This window comes from Drosophila busckii, chromosome X, assembly GCF_011750605.1.
Source record: "Drosophila busckii strain San Diego stock center, stock number 13000-0081.31 chromosome X, ASM1175060v1, whole genome shotgun sequence".
Taxonomy (NCBI): domain Eukaryota; kingdom Metazoa; phylum Arthropoda; class Insecta; order Diptera; family Drosophilidae; genus Drosophila; species Drosophila busckii.
Window position 1 is genome coordinate 15,737,611 of NC_046608.1, and position 23,482 is coordinate 15,761,092.

Here is a 23,482-nt window from a genome sequence, read left to right on the forward strand (position 1 = left end):
AATACAATCAATTATGTTATATTTATATTGAAAACAAAATACAACAAATCAAAACCAGCTGTGCAATGATGACGCACATTACACCCCATTGATATATATTATTTATATATTATTTATATTTATACATAATAACTATATAATATACAGAGTATATTACTATAATAGAGAATGCATATATAATAATTTTTTGGTTTATTTATATATATTTTTAATTTTTTTATTTATTTTTTCACACATTGCCGCAGTTCGTCGCTAAACGCCGCAGCAGCTGCCTCGACAAACTCGAAAATTGACAAGCAATCAAAAGAAAATAAATAACAAAAGCTCAAATTTAAAGTTCAACAACAAAAAAAAAACAAAAACAAAACGTAAAAATTAAAACTCTATGTCTAATTTTTGAAACTAATTTATGTAATTACTAAGCTGATTAGCAATTTTTGTTTTGTAAATGAAATGTAAACAAGAGAAGAAGAAAGAAAAACAACTGAGTATATTGTTAATTGCATTATGTTTATAAACATTTGAAACTCATACGCAAATATAAAAGACGCAAGGCATGGGTTACAGAAAATGAAATAACTTATTTAAAGCAATTTTATAATTTAAAATATTTAAATTTTTTTATTTTAAATAATATAATTTTTGCGTGGAAAAGAGAAAAATTGTTTATTTTTTTTTGTCATACATACGTACATAAATAGTTTATAAATATTTTACAAAAGAAATAATGCTGTTCAATTAATTTATAATGGTAAACCACACACACACACACACACACACACACACACAAATGAACTACAAAAGCAAACTAAATCAAATATTTAAATTATATAAAATTTCTTATTTATTATTATTGTTCTTTTTTATTATATTATTATTTTTATAATTATTATTATTATATATTTTTTGAGCTTAAGTGTACTCAACTTTTTGCAACAACAACAAATCAATAGTTTTAAAATAATTGAAAAGAAAGAAAACAATGTGTATGTAAGCAATTCTCAAAGTGCCTTATCAATTAATTTAAAAAATATGAAACATGAAAAGAATTATGATGAAGTAACAAATTTTTTTTTGCGCACATTAATTGTTATATCTACATTTATGTAACTGTGCAACAAAAAAGAAAACAAAATCGAGCGCATATTTATTATTTATTATTTTGCATTATGTTTATTTTTATTTCTTGTATACAATGGAACTATATCATACTATTTTTTTTTGTATGTATTTAATTGAGGTTATGTTTACACCATGCTCTTTATTTTTAAAACAAACAAAAAACCCTAAAGGAAATTTTCTATTAATTTTTGTACACTTTCGATTTAAGTCCCAAAAATTATATGCTCTTCCATAAAATTGAAAACGATTTATTTTGTGCAACAAATCCAGCAAATATTGTGGCCCCCTATATTATAAGAAAGGAAAAAATGCGAAAATTGAATAAGTTTGATAATTTTTAACAATGTCTTCCCACAAAGCGATATCAAGTTGAAATTTGTTGTAATTGAGAACAATAAATGCCAGTTATTATTATTATTACTATATTATGACTATATATGTCTGCTCTATAATGTGCTTTGCTTTAAATTGAGAAATCTTCCATACTTATGCATTAAATACATTAAAAAACAAAAACACTACAAAGGAATGTACAAAAGAAAACAACGAAAAAAGACAAAGGATTCAATCAACAAAACCAACAACAACTGTAAAAGAAAGCTTCCATTAAAAAAACAAAACACTTCTAATGTGTGCGTATTTTTATATAGTTTATAAATATTTACCTATGTAATGTGAAGAAACCAATTTAGTTTATAGAGTTTTTTAAGCTAATTAGTAATTATTATAAAAAAACGTTACAATAAAAGAAAATTAATAAAAGCTTCTGGCTGATGGTATGCCCTGAATTATGAAGGATCAGATGCTGGAAATTTAGCTGACCAAAGGACATTTTAAGCGTCCTTGTAATTTCAGTTTGGTGGGCAAGTTTCCTCTGCAGAACATACTATTTAAGGTCCAGATCCTTTGTTATCCTTCTCAAAAGGACATGCATTTTCGTGCTGCTGGGCATCGAATGTATTGAACTGCATACCAGGATTTCCAGAATTGGAGAAGCAAATTTTCATGCAACTTCGTTGCTTCTCAGTCTTTTTTGTACCATTTTGTACTCAAAATACACAAAATGTCATTTTTCTCGGAAACTACAAGGATTACAAGGATGTGCTTAGTTGTCCAAGTAGTGCTCATGGAGAGCTTTCAGAATATATCACCCAAAGGACAAAGGTCCTTACAGGAGCCGAGAAAAACAACTTTTTTCATATACAGAAAATAGGCTATATCTCCCGTATCCTTTGCAGGATCAGGACGAAATTAAGGCCAAACGATTTTACTTCACAGGGACTATCATCTGACCAAAGGACATTTGGATCGTCCTTGTGGCTCCGGAAATATTGGCCATTTTGTGATTTTCGCCCAGTCCTCGCGACTTGCAGCCTGAAAATTCTAAGGTGATGGATATTTAGATGACCCCATATTTTTTGATGCAGATCAGTAGAATTTCGTCCTGTGAGTGTCACGTACCAAAAATTTTAAAAATACTACAGTATACGGCCAGGATATGGCCAATTTTCTCAGCAGGATTGCTCTTGATAAGATGCGGGCTTTGCGCAATTTGTATATGCTATATCTCCGAGGTGCCTCGCAGGATCAGGATACTGTCCAAAACGCATGCAATTCCATCCACATTTGTCCGGCCTATGGCTATTTTCTCTGCAGGCTATGCTGTGATTTTCATTGTTCGCGTTTTTAAATGTTGGAAATTGATTCGGAAACAGTATTGAATTTTCGGAAGTACCAGGCGAACATAAATCATCAGAAGGTGACTGCTCTAAAAACACAGCTGAGACAGCAACCACTTCTAGCCGCGGCACAACCCAAGTGCAGCCCTGTGAGTCGAGACAACAATCTACAGCTTAAAGTATGCAACAATTTGGGAGCTGATTCGCGCGGGCAAATACTATTTTCAAAGTAGCCTGGTTGTTGGATTTTTTATAGTATTTGGAAAGGATATAGTCCTTGCTCTGGATCATCTGTCGACATGATAAAATAAGTTTGCACACAGTTAAAAAAAAGACGTTTGTATTTCAAATTAAAATGGAAATTAATTATTAAATTATGAAAGCTATTTACAACTAGCGTAAACTAAACATTATTTACTACAGATAATATGTAAGCATATGTATATTTACAACTATGATTTATACTTAACTAAATATAACTTGGAACTTAGCAGAACTCAAATCATGCCCTATGATTTAATACATAGACTTGTGTTTTTCTGAACACACATAACTTTACAAATTATTTTAAAATTTCACTTATGTAAGACGATGAAAAAAAAAAGATTATATTAGTATAAAGTAAATCATTGCACTACATAATGACAGTGTTAAAATTGAATGGTTTAAGCGGTAAGTTCTTCGTGTTTTCGATGACATTGGTTTCGTTTTAAAAAGCATTTCGATAAGTTTCAAGAATTCATATTTGTGGCAGTGAAAAGGTTTCGAACGCTTCAAACATGTTTTCTAGACATACAATTAATTAATAATAGTACATAGTTTAAGTTTGAAATTATGTGCACACTGACTTATGCTAAATAATACGGAATATTTTGTTGCTTGTGTGTGTGTAAATTATTTAGTGTTAACAGCTAACAACTTAAGCTTTATATAAATAACAAATATGATACAAAAGTTTCCGGATGCTCTAACACGTGCAAAGCTGGTGGTGACTCAAAGTTGGTCAGTTGAACAAGTTTCCATAGACGAACAGTTAATTGTGTTGCCATCAACTGTTGCAATCAAAGCTTGTGGAGTAATAAAAGTTGTACAATACTTTACAATAAAAGCGTTGTTGTAAACAATAGTTGCAGTAGTTAAAATATAAGCACAGCTTTGCACAAGCTTAAGTTGTTTGTTTAACTTCTCTCATCATCATCATGCATGGATGTGTGGTATGGTATGGACATTTGGTCATAGCCCTATGAACTACAACTAGTCTTTAGAGTGTAAACGTTTGAATGCTACCCCCTTTCCCCTTCGATCGGGTAGAGTTCGACTTAAGTAAAGATAATGGCACATTTGAAAGTCCCACAACCAGAAATCCTTTCAATTCTTCTTCTCCTCGCTATCGCTCTCGCTCGCGCTCTTGCTCTCTCTCACATGTGTCCCCACCATGCGGCGCTGGCCTGGTAATAGCTATCATTGCCCCAGTTAAGCACACTTAACGGCGGCGGCGGCGGCGTCAATGCGGCCACATCAAATTCATCCTCATCCTCATCCTCATCAGCATCAGCAGCATAATTATTGTTGTTGTTGTTGTTGTTGTGGTGTTGGCGTCTCTGGCGTCGCTGCTGCTGTTGCTGCTGCTGCTTTTGGATGAGCAATTGCTGCAGCCGATTGCGCTTACGTCTGGGTGCAATGCGGCGCACCAGATCCCAGCCAACGGTGCCCTCTTGTTAGAAAACATTATGGCTCTTTGCCGCCAGGAACGGCTTCTCCTCATTCATCTTCTCCAGATTGCCGCTCAGCGTCGGATCCGTTGGTCGCTTGCGCTTGAAGAAGCCAAACTTCCACATTGCATAAATATGCAGCGCCAGGAGTAGCAATCCACCCAGCACGGCGAGTATTATTATCCAGAGCGGCGTATACGTCTCCCGCTGTTGATCCAGCAGCTCCGGATAGGCGCGTGTCTCCACCTGCAAAGGCAAGTGGTTAATACAGATACTTTTAAGATATTAAATTAAATTATGAAGCAGCAGACACTTGAAACTTATGTTGAGTTATTTGACAAACCAATTAAGTTGCTTTTACAATTAGAACATTGTATTTAATAATGCAAATAACAATAGTAAATGCACATGGGAGCTTTGGTTTAAATTCTTTGAACATAACTGTGCTTTTATCATCAGCTGTTTGGCTTGCCATGCTTAGTTTACAGCTGCAGTCAAAGCAAACGGAGCAAAAGCAGCGCTGCTCTCACTCAGTCGCAGCAGCGATCGAATGAAAGCAGCGCTGCACTCTCGCTAGCGAGCACGTAGGCTGATTAGTATAAGTGCAAGTATAAGTCTTTGGTATAAGCCGAAGCGCTGACGCTTACGCTCTCTGCGGCAGCGAATTGCGCTCTTCGTTTTGAGTCTTTTGGCTACTTAAAGCGAGAGCGAGAAAGCAGCAAAACGGAAGAAGAAGCTATGGAGCCCAAGAGACAAATTCGCTACCTTATATTATTCTGCCATAGCACATGTCGCTTGCACTCTCTGAGAGACTTGCGCTCTCAGCTTCTGTTCTTGCATTTCTGATCTCTGATTTGTGGGTGGCTAGCAGGTAAGCCAGCGAAGCGAGAGCCCCACCTAGCTCAGTTGTGCTTGAGCTGTTGGCGGCTAAACAGCTGCTGGTGTCATTTTAATAATTATTAACAATGTAAGTTATTAACAATCAAATTATGATAACAATAATGCACAACTTAGTTATTTGTTTGCCGATTTTTATAAACTTTAGCTTTTGTATTTCTAACTTTATGCTCAGCATGTGCAATTTAATTTTTGCTATTTATTTTTAGCTATGCCTTTTGCTTAAAACATTTGATTATTACCTTTGATTGGATAGTTGTTATGACTAACAGTTTGATTTAATTGTTGATTAGGTTTGCCTTTGTTTCGTTTAATATTATTTAGTTTTCTTTGTTTCTGCTGCTTATCAAAAATTGATTTGCTTACTCACCATAATGTTATCATTATTCTTGAGCTGCTCGACGCCAAAGTCCTGGGGAATCTTCACATGCGCCGAGCTCATGATGCGCACCAGATCCACACGTGGATACGCCTCGACCAGCGTGGAGTTCCAGAGTCGCGCCTTGAGCTGCACCTGGGCCTCCGTCTTGGCGGCCATGTCATAGAACTCACACTGGATGGCAATGCAATGAGCCGTGAGCTTATCGCAGTTCAGCTCAACGATGTGCTGCTTCAGAGCCTTTGCGCTGGCGCCTTCGCGCCCATCCATGAAGCGCTCGGGACGCAGCAGACGCTCGATGGTGGTGCGGGGTACGCGATTGGCGCGCTGCTCCAGCTCCTTGTGCGTCTTCTGGTGACTATAGTGTTGACTCTGACTGTGCGTCAAGCTTTTGTTCTGCGGCAGACGCTGCAGTGACTTCATTAGAGCCTCGGGCGCATTTAGATAAGCCGCGCTGCGTAGACTGCTCGACGGCTTGGAGTGCAGCTTGAGTGGATTTATGTGCTCCGGAGCTACGTGGCAATTGCCAAAGCCCGTTTCGTTGCTAGGCTGCGCCTCCAGATACAGCAAGTACTTAACATCTTCGCCGTGGCTCAGCTCCTCGTCCGGCTTATCCTCCAGCCGCAGCGGCAGGTAGATGGTCAACAGCACCTTGGGCGCCGCCGAGGGACCTTCATTGAAGATGGAGTAGGTGTGCACCAGCGGTGAGCCCACATGATCCAGCTCTGTGGGCGTCTCCTGCAGCTTGGACGCGCCACTGTAGAAACTCTGCTCCGGATTAACCCAACCGCGCAGCGTCAGCTCCGCTCGTCGCACCACACGCACCGTCAATGTGCGTTCGGGCAACTGTTTGCCCACCAGGCTGGACGTCGTATTAGCAAATATGTAAAAGGACATCTCTCGTGCGCCAGGCTCCAAGCTATTCGGATCAAAGCGTATGGTCATAAAGGTCGTCGTGCCACGCAGCATCGGATTGCCCAGGCTGCATGCCACAAGCGTCGTGTTGAAGCTGTTGCAAGTGGCATTTGTCTAGGTGAGTGAGCAAGAGGGTCAAATAATTAGTAATATGTTCAATATTTTCAAACTAAGTATTAACAAAGTTATGAGTAATAAATTAAGTAAATGAGCATTTAAAAGCTTTCTACACTTATCGATACAGTAAACATTATTTACAAGTAACTTTTATACAAGTAACTGGTAACTTTTTTGATTACAAAATTTCTATGCAGGCAAACGCATTATTTTTCACTTGAATGTTCATTGATATAAACACTAAAACTAAAAGTTAAAAATGCAAGCAATGAGATCTTATATCCTCAATCAATTAGAGAGAAATCATATCTGAAACAATTTTATTACAATATTTGAACTAATAAAAGTGCTAATTTCTATTTAAATCTCAAAATAACATAAACATTAAATGCAATGTACAAATGTGAGAAACTTTTTCTATCGTTTTTGAACCTGCCTGTTTGCTTTTTAAGTCATTCCATAAATGATAACTTTTAATGCTAAGTCTATGATTAAACAGAATTAAAAGCTCACTCTTTTAACTTGTAACTCATAAGCTTTTTACATTTATAGATATTATTAAAGCTGTGCTTGAAGAAATGTTATTCCGGAAAAGCAACTATGCATTATCTTGATTGGTTGATTGCTGTTAACTTAAAATGCTAATCAAAATCGTTTACATACGGGCTTCTTGGTGGCGATATAGGAAACGTCCTTTTGATGCACAATGAAGAGCTGCGATTCGTAGGCCGAGTCCGCCAGATTGCTGACATTCACCGTAATCTCCAGTTCCGTCTTGTTGCCCAAGATCAACGCATAGGTATTATCGGCTACGGAAAGTAAAGACATTTTAGCGACTGTATTGAGTGAAATGAGAAATGCTTACGCTCTGGAGTAAGATTGGGCTCAGCATGCAGCCGGAGATCGCTTTCGCATTGATCATCATCACCGCAATCCTTTTGGAAGGTGCCCTCGAATTCGATGTGCGCTTGGGTTTGATCCAAAATGGGATTCAAGCGTGTAAGCGGCGAGTCGGCCAGCTTGGGCTCCTCCAGCGTATAGTCCAGCTTGAAGCGTATGGGCGTCTGAATGTCCCGAGTGTTGGCTTTGATATAGCCTGTGACCAGCTGACAGGCAGTGCCGCCATCGGTGCGAACACGCACAATTCGCCGCATGACATTGCTGCGCTTGTTGTCGCGATCGAAGAAGACGCGTGAGAACTTCTTCTGATGCTCGAATGTTTCCGCTTCCACCGTATAGATGAGCGATATGTTCTTGCTGAGCTGCTCGTGGGAGTCGATGCTGCAGCAGGCCTCGAAGGTGAAGCAGGTGAGATTGGTGGACAGATCGGTGCGACAGCCGGCGCGATTGGGATCAATGTTGCGCAGCTCATTGCTGCGATAGCTGGTCCTGATGTTGATAATGGGGCGTGCAAGGAAGGTGACTACGGCTGGTGGTGCACCCACCACTACATCTGTGTACGAATTGCCATCCAAGTCGGTATTGCCGGCAAGCGAGATACCAAAGTTGCGCAGCGGCTGTGGCAGTTTCACTGCCAAATCGGCGGCCGCAATGCGCTGTGAGGGTTTCTCATTGAGTCCCTTGAGCGAACCCAGATAGATGAAGACGACGCCAGCGCCATCGTAGGGTGAGCCCACAGCAATGTCCTCGCAGCCATCGCGATTCAGATCGCCTATGTTGGCTATGGCCAGGCCAAAGTGACTCTCCATGGCACCAGTGAGCCGCAGTGTGGGACGCTTGGGCAGCATGTCCTTCTCGTTCTGATAGACATAGACTGCACCGCCTTCGGTTTTGGTGAAATAGTTGGGTGCACCTATAATAAGATCGGGTTTCTGATCGCCATTGATGTCCGCAGTGGTCAGCTCGTAGCCAAAGCTCGAGGCAAACTGCTCGCCATCGATGATCATGCGCATGGGCAGCGGATTCGTTTTGTTGGCCTTGTCGAAGATGACCACCTGACCATGACCATTGGAGCGTGGTGCACCCGCCGCATAGGACATGCTCTCACCAAAGTAACGTCCACCTGTCACCGCCATGCCCAGGTAACTGTACTTGTCCACCGGCGAGCTCGCCTCCAGATGATCGCTATAGTAGATTGTCTTGTCGCGCTGCAAATACTCGCCGCCAATTTCGGTCACAAAGATGGCACCGCGCCATGTCAAAGGTCCGGGAGTGCCCAGCACCATGGTGTTATCATCCAGCAAGGCGCCCGACGTGCCCGCCTGACAGAAGCCATAGTCCTCGTGTTGTCTAGGACGAAAGAGCGTGGGTGAGTGTGTTGTTGACATTAAAAAATTGCATGTTCATGTTGTCCATGCTTTGTTTTTGAGCTTATTTCTTTTTTTTTTTGTGTTGGGTGCGGTCTTTTCTCTGGTGTTGGTCTGACATTTAAATAAATTAAAAAACTGCTGGCTTGGCCCGGCTTGGGCTACTGCAACGACGTCACCACCCCCCGAACCACTTGCTAATTGGCTTAAACTGTGGCCAGGCACGCTTTGACGTTTCACCTTGTCCCAAACAAAAACCATCCCTAAAGCTCCTTTGGTGTTTTTATGAATTAATTCACCTTGACACCTTTTTATTATTTCTGTGTTTTGCATTCCTAGTAACTGACCCTGTCACCATTTGATATCATCATTTGGCACTAGGGTTCTTTTTTTTACCATATTATAAAATCAAGCATTTTATCTTAATTATTAATTTGTTTGTTTTGACCCTTGCTCACTTTAGAACAGAAACCATAAACCAAAATTGTCATTAAGCTTTTTTTTTTTTGAGTTTTCTCAGAAAGAATATAGAGAATTCAAGTTTCTAAAAGCTTTAAGCGGGAATTGATTTTAATTTAGCGCAATTATGACTTGAACATTTAAAGGAACGCGCTAAAAAGATAACCACAGTCTATGTTGGAGTAACTCTTTGTCTATATGACACATTTTTAATAATTAACTATTCAAAAATTAAAGCTATAATTTTATAAAAATAATTCAGAAATGTGTGTAATAAACGAATAAGACACTGCTTTCTAACGTATTCTAGCCATTGAGAATTTAGCTATATAGCTTAGAGTTTATTTAAAATAAATAAAAGTTATTATTCAATTACAAAAATACATCTATAATATTTGTACAAAATATTGCAAATTTTCTTATTTTCTTAAACTATTTTAAATCTTTATTATCTTTAACAATATTTTCAACGCTAATCAAGCGACAACTTTTTATATGAATGAAATAATTTCATGAATTACCTCTCTCTCTCTCTGTCTCTTTTATCGACTTACCTCTGAACGGCGCGTCCCTTGCAAGGTTCATAGACCTCGTCGAACTTGAGATCGTTGGTCAGCAGATAGCAGAGACCCTGACCATAGCGATTCTCCATGACAATCGTAACATAGCGATGGGCACAGACGAGAACCTAAAAAGCGTAAATAAATTAGATTAAGTGTTAAGCTATTAAATAAATAATCAAATGCTTACCTTGCCGCCTACGCCTTGGGAGCGAACAGTGCCGCCCAGCCATTGGCCCTCCTTGATTTCGTCGCTAGATGGCGCTATCAGATCGTCGTGATCAAAGGCTGCACACACACACAAGCAAATCCGAAAGGTTGTGTGTGGGTTGTGAGTGAGATAGATAGATGGAAGTGCAAAAGAGTTGATTGGAGAGAGTTCACATGTTAGTCAAAAGTGAGTACGAGTGAGAGAGTGTGTGTGTGTGTGTGTCTGTGTGTGTAAATGTGCATGTGTGTATGTGTGTGTCGCTTGAGTTACAACAACAACAACAACAACAACTTCAACAACAAGGTGTGTGTAATAATAATAACAACAAGAACAACAAACGTTAATCAATGAATATGCAATTTACAATTCTTTTTTACATAAATATTATATATGTACATATGTATGTGTATATATATGCATGTATTTGCGCTATAAAAAAAAATACAACAAAACTAAAAACATTTCAAAACTAGCACGCACTTTATTTACAGCGAGCAGAGCAACAAAATTACATTTTTTTTCTTTCCCCGTCATAATTGAGAAATTTTTTTTATTTTTTAATTTGTGCCACATGTGGCAGCCACACAGCGAATGGCAGCGCAAAATGTAAAGGCAGCTAATGGCAAACAAGCAACAAGTGCAAAGAAAGAAATTGTTAAATTAAACGATGCATGAAGTATGAGGGCATAAAACGCTTTGGCCTTTGGCCAGCCTCAAAGCCAAAACAAGAGACACGACTAAGAGTCACCCTCGCAAAAGTGAATTCATCAAGTTTTCAAGCTTACAAAACATGCGCAAGATCATTTTCGTTTTTAGCGCTAGCAACTAAAGTTACAGTGGGCCATTTGGCTTAATTAGCTCAACAAGTTGTACGACTTAACATGCTTAGAGTAATAGCAAAATAGTTGAACTGAAAACTCTTTTTTTTTTTTCAATGTAAATGTAAAACTTGTTTTCAAATTTTTCAAAATATTTAATAATAAATTTTTATTTTACAGCAAATAAATAATTCGTAATTTTGAATAAACCTTTAATGCTGAAATTAATGAATTTAAATTATGTAATATTATTTTAATGCAGAAAAACTTTTATGAACAAAATTTAGTTTTACAAATTTGATATTCAATTAATACAGCAAAACTTGCTTTAGCTTATTTGCTTTTTAAAATAATAAAATGGCAAAAATATTTATTGCTTCAATTACTTTACTTTGGTATTATTTTTATTTTAAACATTATTTTTCATAGAAATAATTTGCAACTCTGAATAAATTTATAATATATTTGCTATAAAAAACTAACAATAAGAAGAAGAACATTACTTTAAAAAATTAATGGAAATAATTTTCTTGTTGTTGTTATTGAAATAAAAACTAGCTCAAATAAAATTGTGTGCAGCGCTAAAAAATAATTAAATTCTTTAAGCTTTATGGGTTCAATATGAACTCAAAGAGTAACTGTAACGCATATAACGGCATTGTATACCGTAGTGTTTATTATGGCTTAAAATCAACACACACACACACATGCAGCCACTCAGCATGTGTGTGGCTGTGTGTGTGTGTGTAAGTGTGAAACGTAACGAAATTGATTTAAAATGCATTTTAAAGCATCAAAGTGTTGAAATATGATAAATGATTATAAGACTATGGCTTGCAGCGCTTAAAGAAAACTGGAGAGAGAGAGAGAGAGAGCGATAGAGGGAAAGAGAGAGAGAGAGAGAGAGAGAGTGACTGCACTGCATGCTTATTATTTATGATTGTCATGATTTATTTTGTTGTTGTTGTTGTCGTTTTTGTGAATTTTCTACAACAAATTTGTTGATATTTTTTGTAAGGCGTGGGCTGTTCTGACGGGTTTGACACGTTTTAAAACGCGCCAAAGTGAAAGTAGCTTTTGAATATGAAAAACAAAAACGCGTTGCAAGGCCCACGCAAAAAATGTGGCACTAACAGTAAGCTAGCAGATATATGTGTTGCAGCTGCAGCTGATTGTGGCAGCCGCTTAGGCCCAATGAACTTTGCACTGCTGCTTTGACATTGGCAGTGAGTGAGAATGAGCGAGAGAGAGAGAGAGAGAGCGAGCGGGAGGAAGTGGGGTGGGGGCTAAGCTAAAACAATGTAATGTATTTAGGCTGACTTGTAAAATTCAGAAGAATTTTCATTTGTAGAATTCTGTTTTGGCCGCTTGCCGCGCATTATTGTAAAATTTGTCACGTTCGCTGTTGTGGCAAGCACTGGGGCGCCACAATTTGCGCTCGCTCGTCGTTCTACACGCTCTGATTGTTGCGCTCTAACCATAGCAAAGGCCGCCCAACTGAGCCAAGTCTGCAAGCATTTGGAATGCGAACAGTTTTTCATAAAAATGGGGCGTGCAACTGCGACAAGCCAGAGGGTGGGGTGGGGCAGACAGGCAGGCGGCGGGCAGGCAGGTGCAGCAGCTGTTGCAAATGCATTTAGTGTAGTTGAGTCGGCTGCCCCTTTGGCTAGAAACTAAGTCAACAAACGCCCGTCAATGCCTCAAAGTAATTTGGGCATGCCAAGCACTCAGCAAACGAAAGAGAGAGAGAGAGAGAGAGAGAGAGAGTGAGACCAAATGCTGAGCATGTGACCAAAGTTCGGAGCAACTTCCTCCTTCTCCTGTTCAACTAAACTAAATTTAGATATGACTTCTTGCCTGCTGCCAGCTCAATCGATCAATTTTCTATGCTCTTATCGACAAATGAACGCAAAAGCGAAGAACAGAAAAAGAAATTTCATAAATGCAGCAACAACAACGAGAAATCCATTAAAGAAATTGTTGTACCAAAAATATTTAAAAGCAAACAAAGTGGCCTTAAGCAAAGAATTTCAAGTGTGCATAGTGCTAAAACTTAAGTAGTTCAACAATTTAAAATAATTAAATACAATAGAATAAACACAAAGTGCAAATGCAAAGCGATTGGCAATATTTAGTTAATCAAATTTAAAGTAAGCGCAATAGTATTTTATATAAATTATTTTTTAATAAATTGAATTTTTATATATTGTATTTACTGATTTATATAACAATTTATATTTATATATTATGCTTACTTATTGTTATTTATTTTTTATATTTATTTATTTAATTATTGTGCTTTTTAATTGATTTGCATTTTGTGTTTATAAAAATAAATATAAATTTATATACATTACTAAATTTAAGGCCAATTTATATTAAACTATATACATAAAACGACAAAATAAAAGTATTTACATAGTAGTTAACTGTAAATAGTTCAAAAGTTAACAGCGCATGCGTAACAGCTGTTAACATGCAAAAGCAATATGGCTGCCGTTAACTACCGTTAGATTGTAGCTTTGTTTCGAAAACGTGCGTGCGTAACTGTACTATTTGCATTTGATTAATTAATATATATAGAAATAGTATGTACAAAAGCTATTGATGTGCGAGAAGCCATTTATTGTTAATAACATTATCGGAATGGCGTTAAACCAAAATTGAGAATGCAAATTAAAATTAATAATTAAAATAATATTAAAATGGTATGCGCATAACTTGTGTATTAGTTGCTTGATTTGTTATATATATATATAGAGAGAGATATATATATTGAGATATATATATATGCTGATGTGAGCAGTTATGTGTAACAACAACAAATAAAGCACCCATACCACTTACTCTTCTTAGTTTCATAACCTCCGTCAGATGCTAAATTTTCAATTTTTTGGTATTTTCGAAAATTGTTTGTCAAATTTTTAGCGAATTTGCAAGGTTTTGTATTTTATGGGTAGATTAATAGGGGGGTTTCCATATTTGCGCACCGAATATAAAATATATGTAAATATATATATATATTTTTTTTTTGGGGGGGTATATTCAAAAAATTGGTATTTTTTTCAGAAAATAAAGAAAAAAGAAAATTAAAAAACAAAATTAAAAACATAATTTTTGGTTTGGTTCAGTTTGTTAAAATGAGAAAATATATGTTCGTATATAAGCTAGTATATAATAATTTTTACCAACACACTTAGTGTTAAATAAAATATGTTTTTAGTCACAAAATTCTTTGTACAGCAACAATTGGCAATTGTTTATATACAGTACTAATGTAGAGAAAATAAATATAATAATAATATACTTAATACGTTTGGAAAATACAAATATTATTATTATAATAATCTTTATAGCACTTGGGTTAGTCACTAAGCATTAGAGTTGAGGCTCCCCAAACTTAAAGTTAGAAATTTTTGAACCGCCCTTGAGACTAAACTACGGGTACAAGCAATATGTTCTGTCTGGAGAATTTTTTCGATAAAGCCTGCACCACTTAAATTAAATAAGAAATAAAAATGCTGCACTTAAGTTTAATATACATAAGTTAAACAAAATAATTTAAATTTATTTATAGTGCTATAGTTCTAACTTTTTTTTCGCCAGTTCGCTATCAACAACTTACATTTTCGTCCATCGGTTATGACCTGGGTACAATCGCCCATATCTTGGCTTATGGGACATTGCCAAAGTGCGCCCGAGTGATTTGTATTGGGCTGACTATTCTGATCCAGGGGTGCACCCACGAGTAAACTGCAAGCAAGAGAAGAGAAGAGGAGAGGTGCAGATAAATATTATGAACTATTGGTGAGTGTTGCAAACCGCAGTTTTTTTTTTTTATTAATTGACTCATATCAAATAACTAAACTAAGCGCTATGCTTATAGTTGTTGTGGTTAGTGGCTCGTTTAGTTTAATTAATTGGACATGAAATTGAGATATGCAATTTTATATAATATATCAATTATAATATAGCTAAATTTTAAGCATATCAAATGGCCTAGAAATTTTAATAATGCGCTTGTCGCTACTTTTTATTTTAATTTAGAGTTTTTCAAATATAAATATTTGTCAATAAAAAATTTATGTATTAAATAAATTTTATATATTTTTTAAAGCATTAAATAAATATATATTTGTTTTGTATCATTTTTTAAGTAAACTTAATTGCAGTTTCTTATGTTATTTTTATTTTTTTATTTTTTATTTTTAACCTCAAGCTCTCCACACATTTTTGCTGTAAGCGCAACAAATTTTGATTTCCGTTTGCAGTTTGTTAGCAACAATAAACAAAGCGCTGAAGAAAAAAAAAAACGTAGTCGTAAAAAGCAAACATTTGAAAACTCTTAAAATACAAAAAAAAAAAAATAGAAGAATAGACAGTGTTGTGAAATGTGCGGGCAAGTGTCAATTGAAAGGCGACAAAAAGCAAATGACTTTAGCTAGAGCTGCCCCTTAAGCTGCCTTGGCTTAAGCTGAGTGGAGTGTGCGGTGGGGGGTGGGGGGGGGGACCCTGTGGCAACTGTCGTGTGTAGGTGCCACTTAATGGCGGCCATAAAGCCGCAACCGCCGCATTCACAGTTGCACTTACAGCCGCGCGCGGCAGTTGCAGTTGCAATTGCCATTTGGCAGCTGTATTGAGGATAATGAAGTTGCATGTTAACACGGCTCAATGTTTTCTTGTTTCTTGTGTTGTGTGTTTGCTGCATGTGGGTGTAGCTTTTTTACTGTTGGCCAACTGCAACTGTCTGTCAGTCAGTCAGTCTCTCAGTCTGTCTGCCCCACTCGCTGTGTTTTTATTGTTGCTCTTTGTGTCTCATTAGCCACACATCTTTCGTCTGAGCGACGCACCCAGAGGCAACGTCAAAACCAAAACCAAAGGCAAGGCATTGGCTTTATATCGAACTGAAGTAATTACATTTTTTTTTTTTGGCATTGCCGCACCCCCAAATCCCAAAATCCCAAAATCAAATTGAGTGCATTGAACTGACAAATTGTTTGCGATAGCCAAAGCAGCAAAAATCAATGGCCAAAAGTCATTGCTTTTGCAATTAGCAGTTGCAATTGCAATTGCCAAACACCTTTGAAAATAACTCAAGATTTCAGTTACTAAATTGGTTTCCAAAATTTTGACTGGCTTAGCTTTAAGTTCTTGTCAAGTAATAAAAATAATAGCGTTGCTCTTATAATTTTTTAAGCAAATTTTTTTTTTCATCTAAATAGATGTGAATTATATTTTTTTAAATTTTTAGCGCAAGAGATTTTTCTTATTCTTTAATTGATTGATATTTGTTTATTTGCTTGCCTTTCCAGTACTGATTTTTATGCATTAATGTTGTGTATTTATTTATTGGAATTAATTTTATTGCTCAATAAACTAATTAAAATTATAGTTAATTTTTTATGATTTTGCAGCATTATTAAAATATTTTTTAATATTTTTTTTTAATTGTTGCATATATTCTATAACAAATTTGTATGCTTATATATCTGCATTAATTTTGTTAATATATTAAAGTTTTATCTTGCTTTATAGCAAAGTGTAAATCTTAATATAAAATAAATTGTACAGTAATCGATTTGATTTGAATACTAAAACGCTTCATAACGCTTGATTTGAAATTTATTTCGAATTTCTGTCGAATTTCAGGCAATATCTTTGCCTTGATTTCGTTTTCACTTTCATTTGCAGGAATTATTGGAACCCCTTTGTAAGATTTATGGGCTTAAGCCGAAGCCTTGATTTCGAATAGAAACCTACTTGACATAGTGCTGTGCATTTCTCAGCTATTTATGAGCTGCGCTAGAGAATTAGTGCAGTCCCCCCCCCTTCCTCTTTGCCCCTATAGCGAGTTGTTGACACTCGTGCAACAGCAACAACAACAACAACAACAACAAGAACAGCAGCAGCAGCAGCCGCAGCATTGGCCGTGCCGCATTCTCCAAACTCAATTCTCAGACATATTTTATAGCTGGGACTGGTGTCACGTTTGTGTTTAAATCTTGTTGACGGTTTTCAGCTTGTTGGCTGGCTGGCTGGCTGGCTGGCTGCGTTATTAGCCGGTTTAGTGGGTCTTTTGGGTCGCGGCCAAGTTGAGGCTCATTTAGCATGTTTACTAGTTGCTGCTGCTGCAACAGTCCGAAGAGTCCGAACCAAACAAAATTGTGAGCACATAAATCTGAGCATACTTTGGTCTGCTTTGGGCCATAAATCTGCGGGTCAATAAAATTGCTTTTAATGAGCGACAGTTTTTCTATTTAGCTCTAAACAGACGAAGCAAACGTTTGTTGTAAATTTGATTTTTCCCAAAAGAAAACACACACACAAAATTTAGTGCCTGCCACTTGCCACTCTTGGCTTATCAATTAGCAGGCAGTAGCTGCTGCAGTTGGTTGCAAGCTTTTGTTGCAAGCACCACAAATCAATTAACAGCTCAAGTGCAATTAAATGCACGCTCTCTCACTCACTCTCTCTCTCTCTCTCTCTCTCTCTCTCTCTCAGTCGCTTTTGATGCTTAGCATGCATTTAATTAAATTTAAGCCTTAATTGCTGCACGCGTGTCGTTTCAATTGCCAGACAATCCCACAACTTTCAAAACTTCCCTCAACCACAAAAACCCTTTCAAGTGGCCCTTTCTTCTGCTGCTTCTTCTTCTTCTTCATATTTCTTTTTTCTATGTGGCTATGGGCAATCAAGCGCTCTGCCCCTCTCCCTCCCACTGCTTTGACTGTTGCGCCCGCAGCTTTGAGTGGCTCTTAGAAAAATTTGATTGCCGGCTCGGCCCCCAAGTCTTAAATTATAATTACAATCAATATTATTGAACTTTAGCGTTAAGCAAGTGCAGACATTTCTTAAAAAGCAACATGGAAAAAACTCTTGCTCTTGAGTGGCTTCAAATTTACAAATTAGAAGAAATCATAAGTTGGCACCAAAAAAGCATAAAAAGTTATAATAATTGAAACTGCTGTTCAAAAAATAAATAGTAAAATGCCAAATAATATTTTTAGAATTTATTTACATTTTAAATATTTTTTTAGCACAAGATTTTAGGCGTAGTTCGACATAAGTTGAATTAGTTCAAGCTAAATATTTAATGATTAATTTTTTCATATATCAAAGCATAAAAATTTGTCAAACAAGCTATAAAAAAAATAAATACGCCTTTATACGTATTTAAATTTCTCAAATTCTCTAAAAATAAATACTTAAGAATGCTTAAAAATAAAATTATTTAAAAAAATCGCTTTACTGCTTTTGTTTGGCAACAAATTTAGTGCTGAGCAGCAGAAATTGAAGCGTATATTTTATTTATTTATTGAAAGATTTGATAAAGTTGTGCGAATTATAAAGCCACAAATATAATTAATTTAGATCGTACTCAGACTTTTCTTTTTATACATATATACAGAAAAATAAATCGACTGAGGCTTGAGTTGTGGCTTTAGTAAATTTTTGGATTTTCTTATTTATTTTTATATGCTATTCTTATATCTTTGCATATGTTGACTTTGAATTTGACTTCGATTTGTCTTCAGCGCTTCAGCAGCTGTATTTGTTTTTCTTTTTTCGATTTATAAATATTGCTTATGCATCTGCTGCTGCTGCTTCTTCTTCTTCTTCTTCTTCTTCTTCTTCTTTCAATGGGGTGGGCTGCCTTATTAGTCATCATTAACACAAGTGTTCTTCAAGTGCCTGTGGCTGCTCCCCTCATAGCTCGTTCCAAAAATTGAATTGAGCTAAGTGTGGCAAGCCACTAAGCCCTCCAACCCATTTTACCCCAAAAACCGAAAAGTTCCCATAATATTTATTATCACTTGACTTTTTTTTCTGCGTCGTCTGGCACTGGGACTGCGACTGCGACTGCAGCCAGAGACAGGAATGTCTTTTAATTTTGATGTCTTTAGGGCGCTTTGTTTGCCTTGTTTGTCTTTTGCGACAATTTCTGACACAGACACTAAAATCCTCAACCCCTCCCCCCCCCACTACACACCCCCCAGCCCACTTATTAAACATGTAAATATTTATGCTTGGCTTGAAGACAACAAGAATGCTGACAGTTCGAGGCCAGGCCAGGCCAGGCCAGAGCCATTGGCAGAGTGCAATATTTGCTCATGGGGGGCTAGAAGGAATTTCCGGCGTACACTAGTCATCAGCACTAGATGAGCATGACTGTACCTAATGCAATTCATAAACAATATTTATAATTTTCTAATTAGCTATTTACTATTTACTAAAGATAGAGCGTGACTAACTGACGCCGGCGCCGCCGCCGCTGTGAGCTCATGAAATTTGTAAGAATTTATCGACAGATGAGCATAGCAAAGAATTCGAGTGTTTATTAAATAAAACATTTTTTAAAGATTACGCATGATAGCAATAAAGAATGGTTAATATTTTGGGTGCGTAGCATTTTAAAATTTGAGTTTGGCACATTGATTTGCTAATTTTTTATATTTTATTGGGTTTTAAATTGTTAAGATTATGAGTTTTTATTTGTTTTTAATATTTATAAATTATTTTCTATTTTATTTCTTTACTTTGCTTTATTGATTTTTAGTATTTTTATATTTTATTCATTGATTTCTGCATTATAAATTTCGAACATTGTGTTTTTATATGGTTTATATATATTATTTTTTTTTTTTTTGTTAATTTAAGCTTTTAAATATGTTAGTCAATTTTTACTAGTACAAATAATTTTCTCACATATTTTTTAAATAATTTTTTTATACTCAAAATATATTATGATTCTTACTTACACTTTTGTTGAATAATAAATGATGCTAATATTTATTTAATAAATCATTTTATACATTGCATACAAATATTTGCAATTTGTTGTAAGTTTTCATGTAATCAGTGTATTTGGCTAACTTTATCACTATCATGTGAGCCTTTAGTTAAAAAGATAAAAGAGCGCGTCATCTAGTTTTAGTCATGAGTCCTCACACACACACTCACTCCGGTGACGTAGGCCAAGAGGGGGGCCAATTAGGCTTTGTCACGTCCGGCATTTGCGTATTGTTTTGCATTATTATTGTTTTGATAATTGTTAATCTTGAAATCGTGTTGCGCTCGCATCCCTGGCCCCAGGGGCAAACAGCAGGTAATGCCGATTCCATGGAACGACGCTGGGAGAGTGAAAAGAGAACAGGAACAGCCTGCAGGCCAGGCACTTCCTGCTGACAGGATTCAGACTTGACAGATGAAGTTATCTAGCCAGCCAAGCAGCCAACCACTACTACCTGGAGCTCAGTTCAACTGCCTTGTTAGCTGTCAAGATCGAACGCGGCGATAGCAAATATGCGGTGTCGTTTACCTGTGCACACACACACACACACTGAATGAAAGAAACAGCTGCACACACACACACGCATAGTTGTGTTGCCTACTCTCGTGTTGCAAGTGTAGGAGTCCTTTGGCATGTTGCATTCAAATTACAAACATGACAACAACAACAGCAAAAAAAATGCTGCAAATTGAAACCAACAATCGAATTACGCTCAATGCTTGCATCGCTCGCATTTAATTTGCGCGCTTTCAAAACCAATGCCAATGTACCCATTAAGCTGCCACACATACCAAGCTGCCACTTTGCATAGGCGTGGGCAGGGGGCGCAGCTGTGGAGTGTGTGGCTGCTTGACTTTAGTCTGCGCTCAATGTCACAGTTATTTGCGCTTTCTTTTTCGCCCAGTCCTGTTGGACTTCTGCTGGGAGCCAACGTGTTCAGCAGGCAATTCGAGTTCGAATTCGAGCAGAGTTTGCGATTAGTTATCGTGTCAGTTTGACGTTAGCATAAATTAAATGCAAGTCAATTAAATTATTTATTAAATTCGAATAGTGCACAAAACTTAATAAATTCATTTAACAAATTCGTATGAATGACAAATTCAGTTATTAAACTCAATTTCATGCTACAAATATAATAAAATAGAACTAAAAAATAATTTGATTAAAACACAAATTTGAGTTTAATTTTTTTTTAAATTCAAATATGTACAAATATTTATTAAATTCGAATTGCAGTTTATTGAATTTGAATTATAGCATTATATATGCAATTGATAAATTTGATAGAATCACAAATTTGAGTTTAATTTTTTTGTTTAAAAATCGACTACAAGCTATAAATGAAATATGTACAAATATTTAATAAATTCGAATTGCAGTTTAATTGAATTGTAGCTAAAACTTTATATATGCAATTAACAAATTTGATTGAATCACAAATTAAAAATCGCAAACAAATATTTTTTAAATTCGAATTGCAGTTCGAAATGTATTGAAAATATTTACAACATATTTATGCACTGAAGTAATTTCGAAATTTACTTATTGCACTCAGAGCTCATTCAACTATTTTAAATGCTCAACTTTTACATAAGCAATTTAAGCTTTGAACTTAAGTGCGAATTTTCGATTTAGATTTTATTTATATATACTTTTTGTTTCGAAAGCGTGCGCTCATATTTTTTTATAAGCTGCTCAGCGCTGACTACAATAATTCGATTTCGAATTTAAAACTTTTTGTTGACTGCCGCTGTCAGTTGCGCAGCAGCTAAGCCCAGCTTAAGAATTTTGTACGTTGCAGCGGCAGCGCATTAAACAAACTTCAAGACTGAGACTCAAAACAAAACCTGACATTGCGCACATAAATATAAAAACAAAAAAGATTTGTCAAAAATTTGTCTTCTACAAGATTTCAATAAATTGTATTGTTATTTTTTGGGGGGGGGGCTGTGGTAAATTAAAATTCAAGACAGGCAGCTCGGTACGCATAATTTGTAATCAGATGTGAAGTGGTCAAGAGGTGGGGAATGGAGGGGGCTAACGGCTTAGTCAAGGTGTTGCCGGCCAATTAGAAAATGAAAACTATGAAGTCATAGGGGCAGAAATCAAGGATTTCTATATAGACATACTACTTATATTTATTAATTTAGTTATTTATGCATTTTGGCCACAAATGCGTGTTGGCCACGCGCTTCCGCTACAGCCCAAAACTAAATGCGCCCTTAAGCTGAGGAAGCGACAATTTGTTTGTTTGCCTGACTGACCATCATTCAAGCTCCCCATATATCTTCCATTTGTTATGCCCAAATATTGTGTTTTGTTTTCTTTGCTTTACGCACGCTGTTCTAGATATTATGCATGCCATAACTTACGTAGTCATTAATACATATAGCTATATAGCTTTGTACATATGTGAGAAAATTGATGATGATGAGCTCGTGCTTACTACTGTCCCAGCCCCAGCTACTGCTGCTGCTGCTGCTGCTGCTGCTGCTGCTGCCCTGGCCTCGCTCTAAATTTATACATATGTCTATATGCCAATGCGATAAGATAGGCGCGCATTAAAAAAATAAAACACAAAAAACGCAAAACTGCAGACAACTTTTTTTGTAGTGTAGAAGAAGCACACTGGGTCAAACACGCACATATATCTATGCTTCACACTGAGAGAAATAAATGCAGTCTGCCATTATCTGTATTAGTTCTTAAATACCGCATATTTAGTTTTAGTCTATATACAATAATATAATTTATATTAATACTATATATTTTGCTTATTAATTTCAAAAAATGTTTTTAACTCAGCATAATTTTTGTAAAATTATTTGCAAAGAAAATGTAATAATTCAAAATCGCTTTATCAATATTTTTTTAAGTTAAAAGCTGAATAAAATATGTTATTTTCTTTTTTAAATGCTGCACATTTTGGTTTAATTAATTAAATAAAACATTTTTTTTTTACTAATTTTAAATATATACTTAATATACTTCAAAAGTTAAACGATAAGAAGATTTATATTTTCTAAGAAGTAAGTTTTTTTTTAATTATTTAATCAGTTTATTATTTTCGAAATGGAAATAATTCAACCAAATATATTTCTACTTAGAAAAATGTTGCTCAATTGGTAATTTTCTTAGCTTGTACATGACATTTTTGTTCTCAGTGTATATATCATATATGACATAGCCTATATATCAGCTGGCTGGCTTTGGCCGCGAGCAGCGGGGGGCGGGGCAGCGATGCATTCAAGCGTCAAATTGCTGCCAGCTGTGGCCACGCAAGCTCCCAAGCCCAAAAGCCAGCCTATCTCTCTTCCCCCTCTCTCTCTCTCTCCCCTCTCTTTCTCCACTGACATGGCAATTTGTAACGTAACAAGGTAGCGCACAAATTGTGGACTTTCCAGCTTATCGCTATTCCCAACCAAATTGGGAAAGTCTACAACAAAACGTAAAGTTTTCAACAAAAACAACAACAATGTTTATTTTTTTTTGATGGCATTACGAAAATTGATGGCAAGGTCAAGCGCTTAGTTCAGCTCAGCTCACCAATAATAC

The 23,482-nt window shown here is 36.3% G+C and overlaps 1 protein-coding gene across 2 annotated transcripts in view; it reads right to left on the reverse strand.

Moving 5' to 3' along the window:
• Positions 1-3,209: 3,209 nt before the first annotated feature.
• LOC108606565 (integrin alpha-PS1) overlaps positions 3,210-23,482 on the reverse strand; it is a 49,564-nt gene continuing 29,291 nt past the window's right edge. The window contains exons 2-9 of one of the 2 annotated variants that reach the window (XM_017996782.1): positions 14,762-14,889; positions 13,984-14,013; positions 10,298-10,395; positions 10,102-10,235; positions 7,687-9,071; positions 7,485-7,630; positions 5,781-6,818; positions 3,210-4,759 (exon numbers count right to left, since the gene is read on the reverse strand). In XM_017996782.1, coding sequence (XP_017852271.1) covers positions 4,520-4,759; positions 5,781-6,818; positions 7,485-7,630; positions 7,687-9,071; positions 10,102-10,235; positions 10,298-10,395; positions 13,984-14,013; positions 14,762-14,889 — 3,199 coding nt within the window. In that variant the 3' untranslated portion in view covers positions 3,210-4,519. The remainder of the gene's footprint in view (positions 4,760-5,780; positions 6,819-7,484; positions 7,631-7,686; positions 9,072-10,101; positions 10,236-10,297; positions 10,396-13,983; positions 14,014-14,761; positions 14,890-23,482) is intronic. The other variant, XM_017996783.1, reaches the window with a different exon arrangement.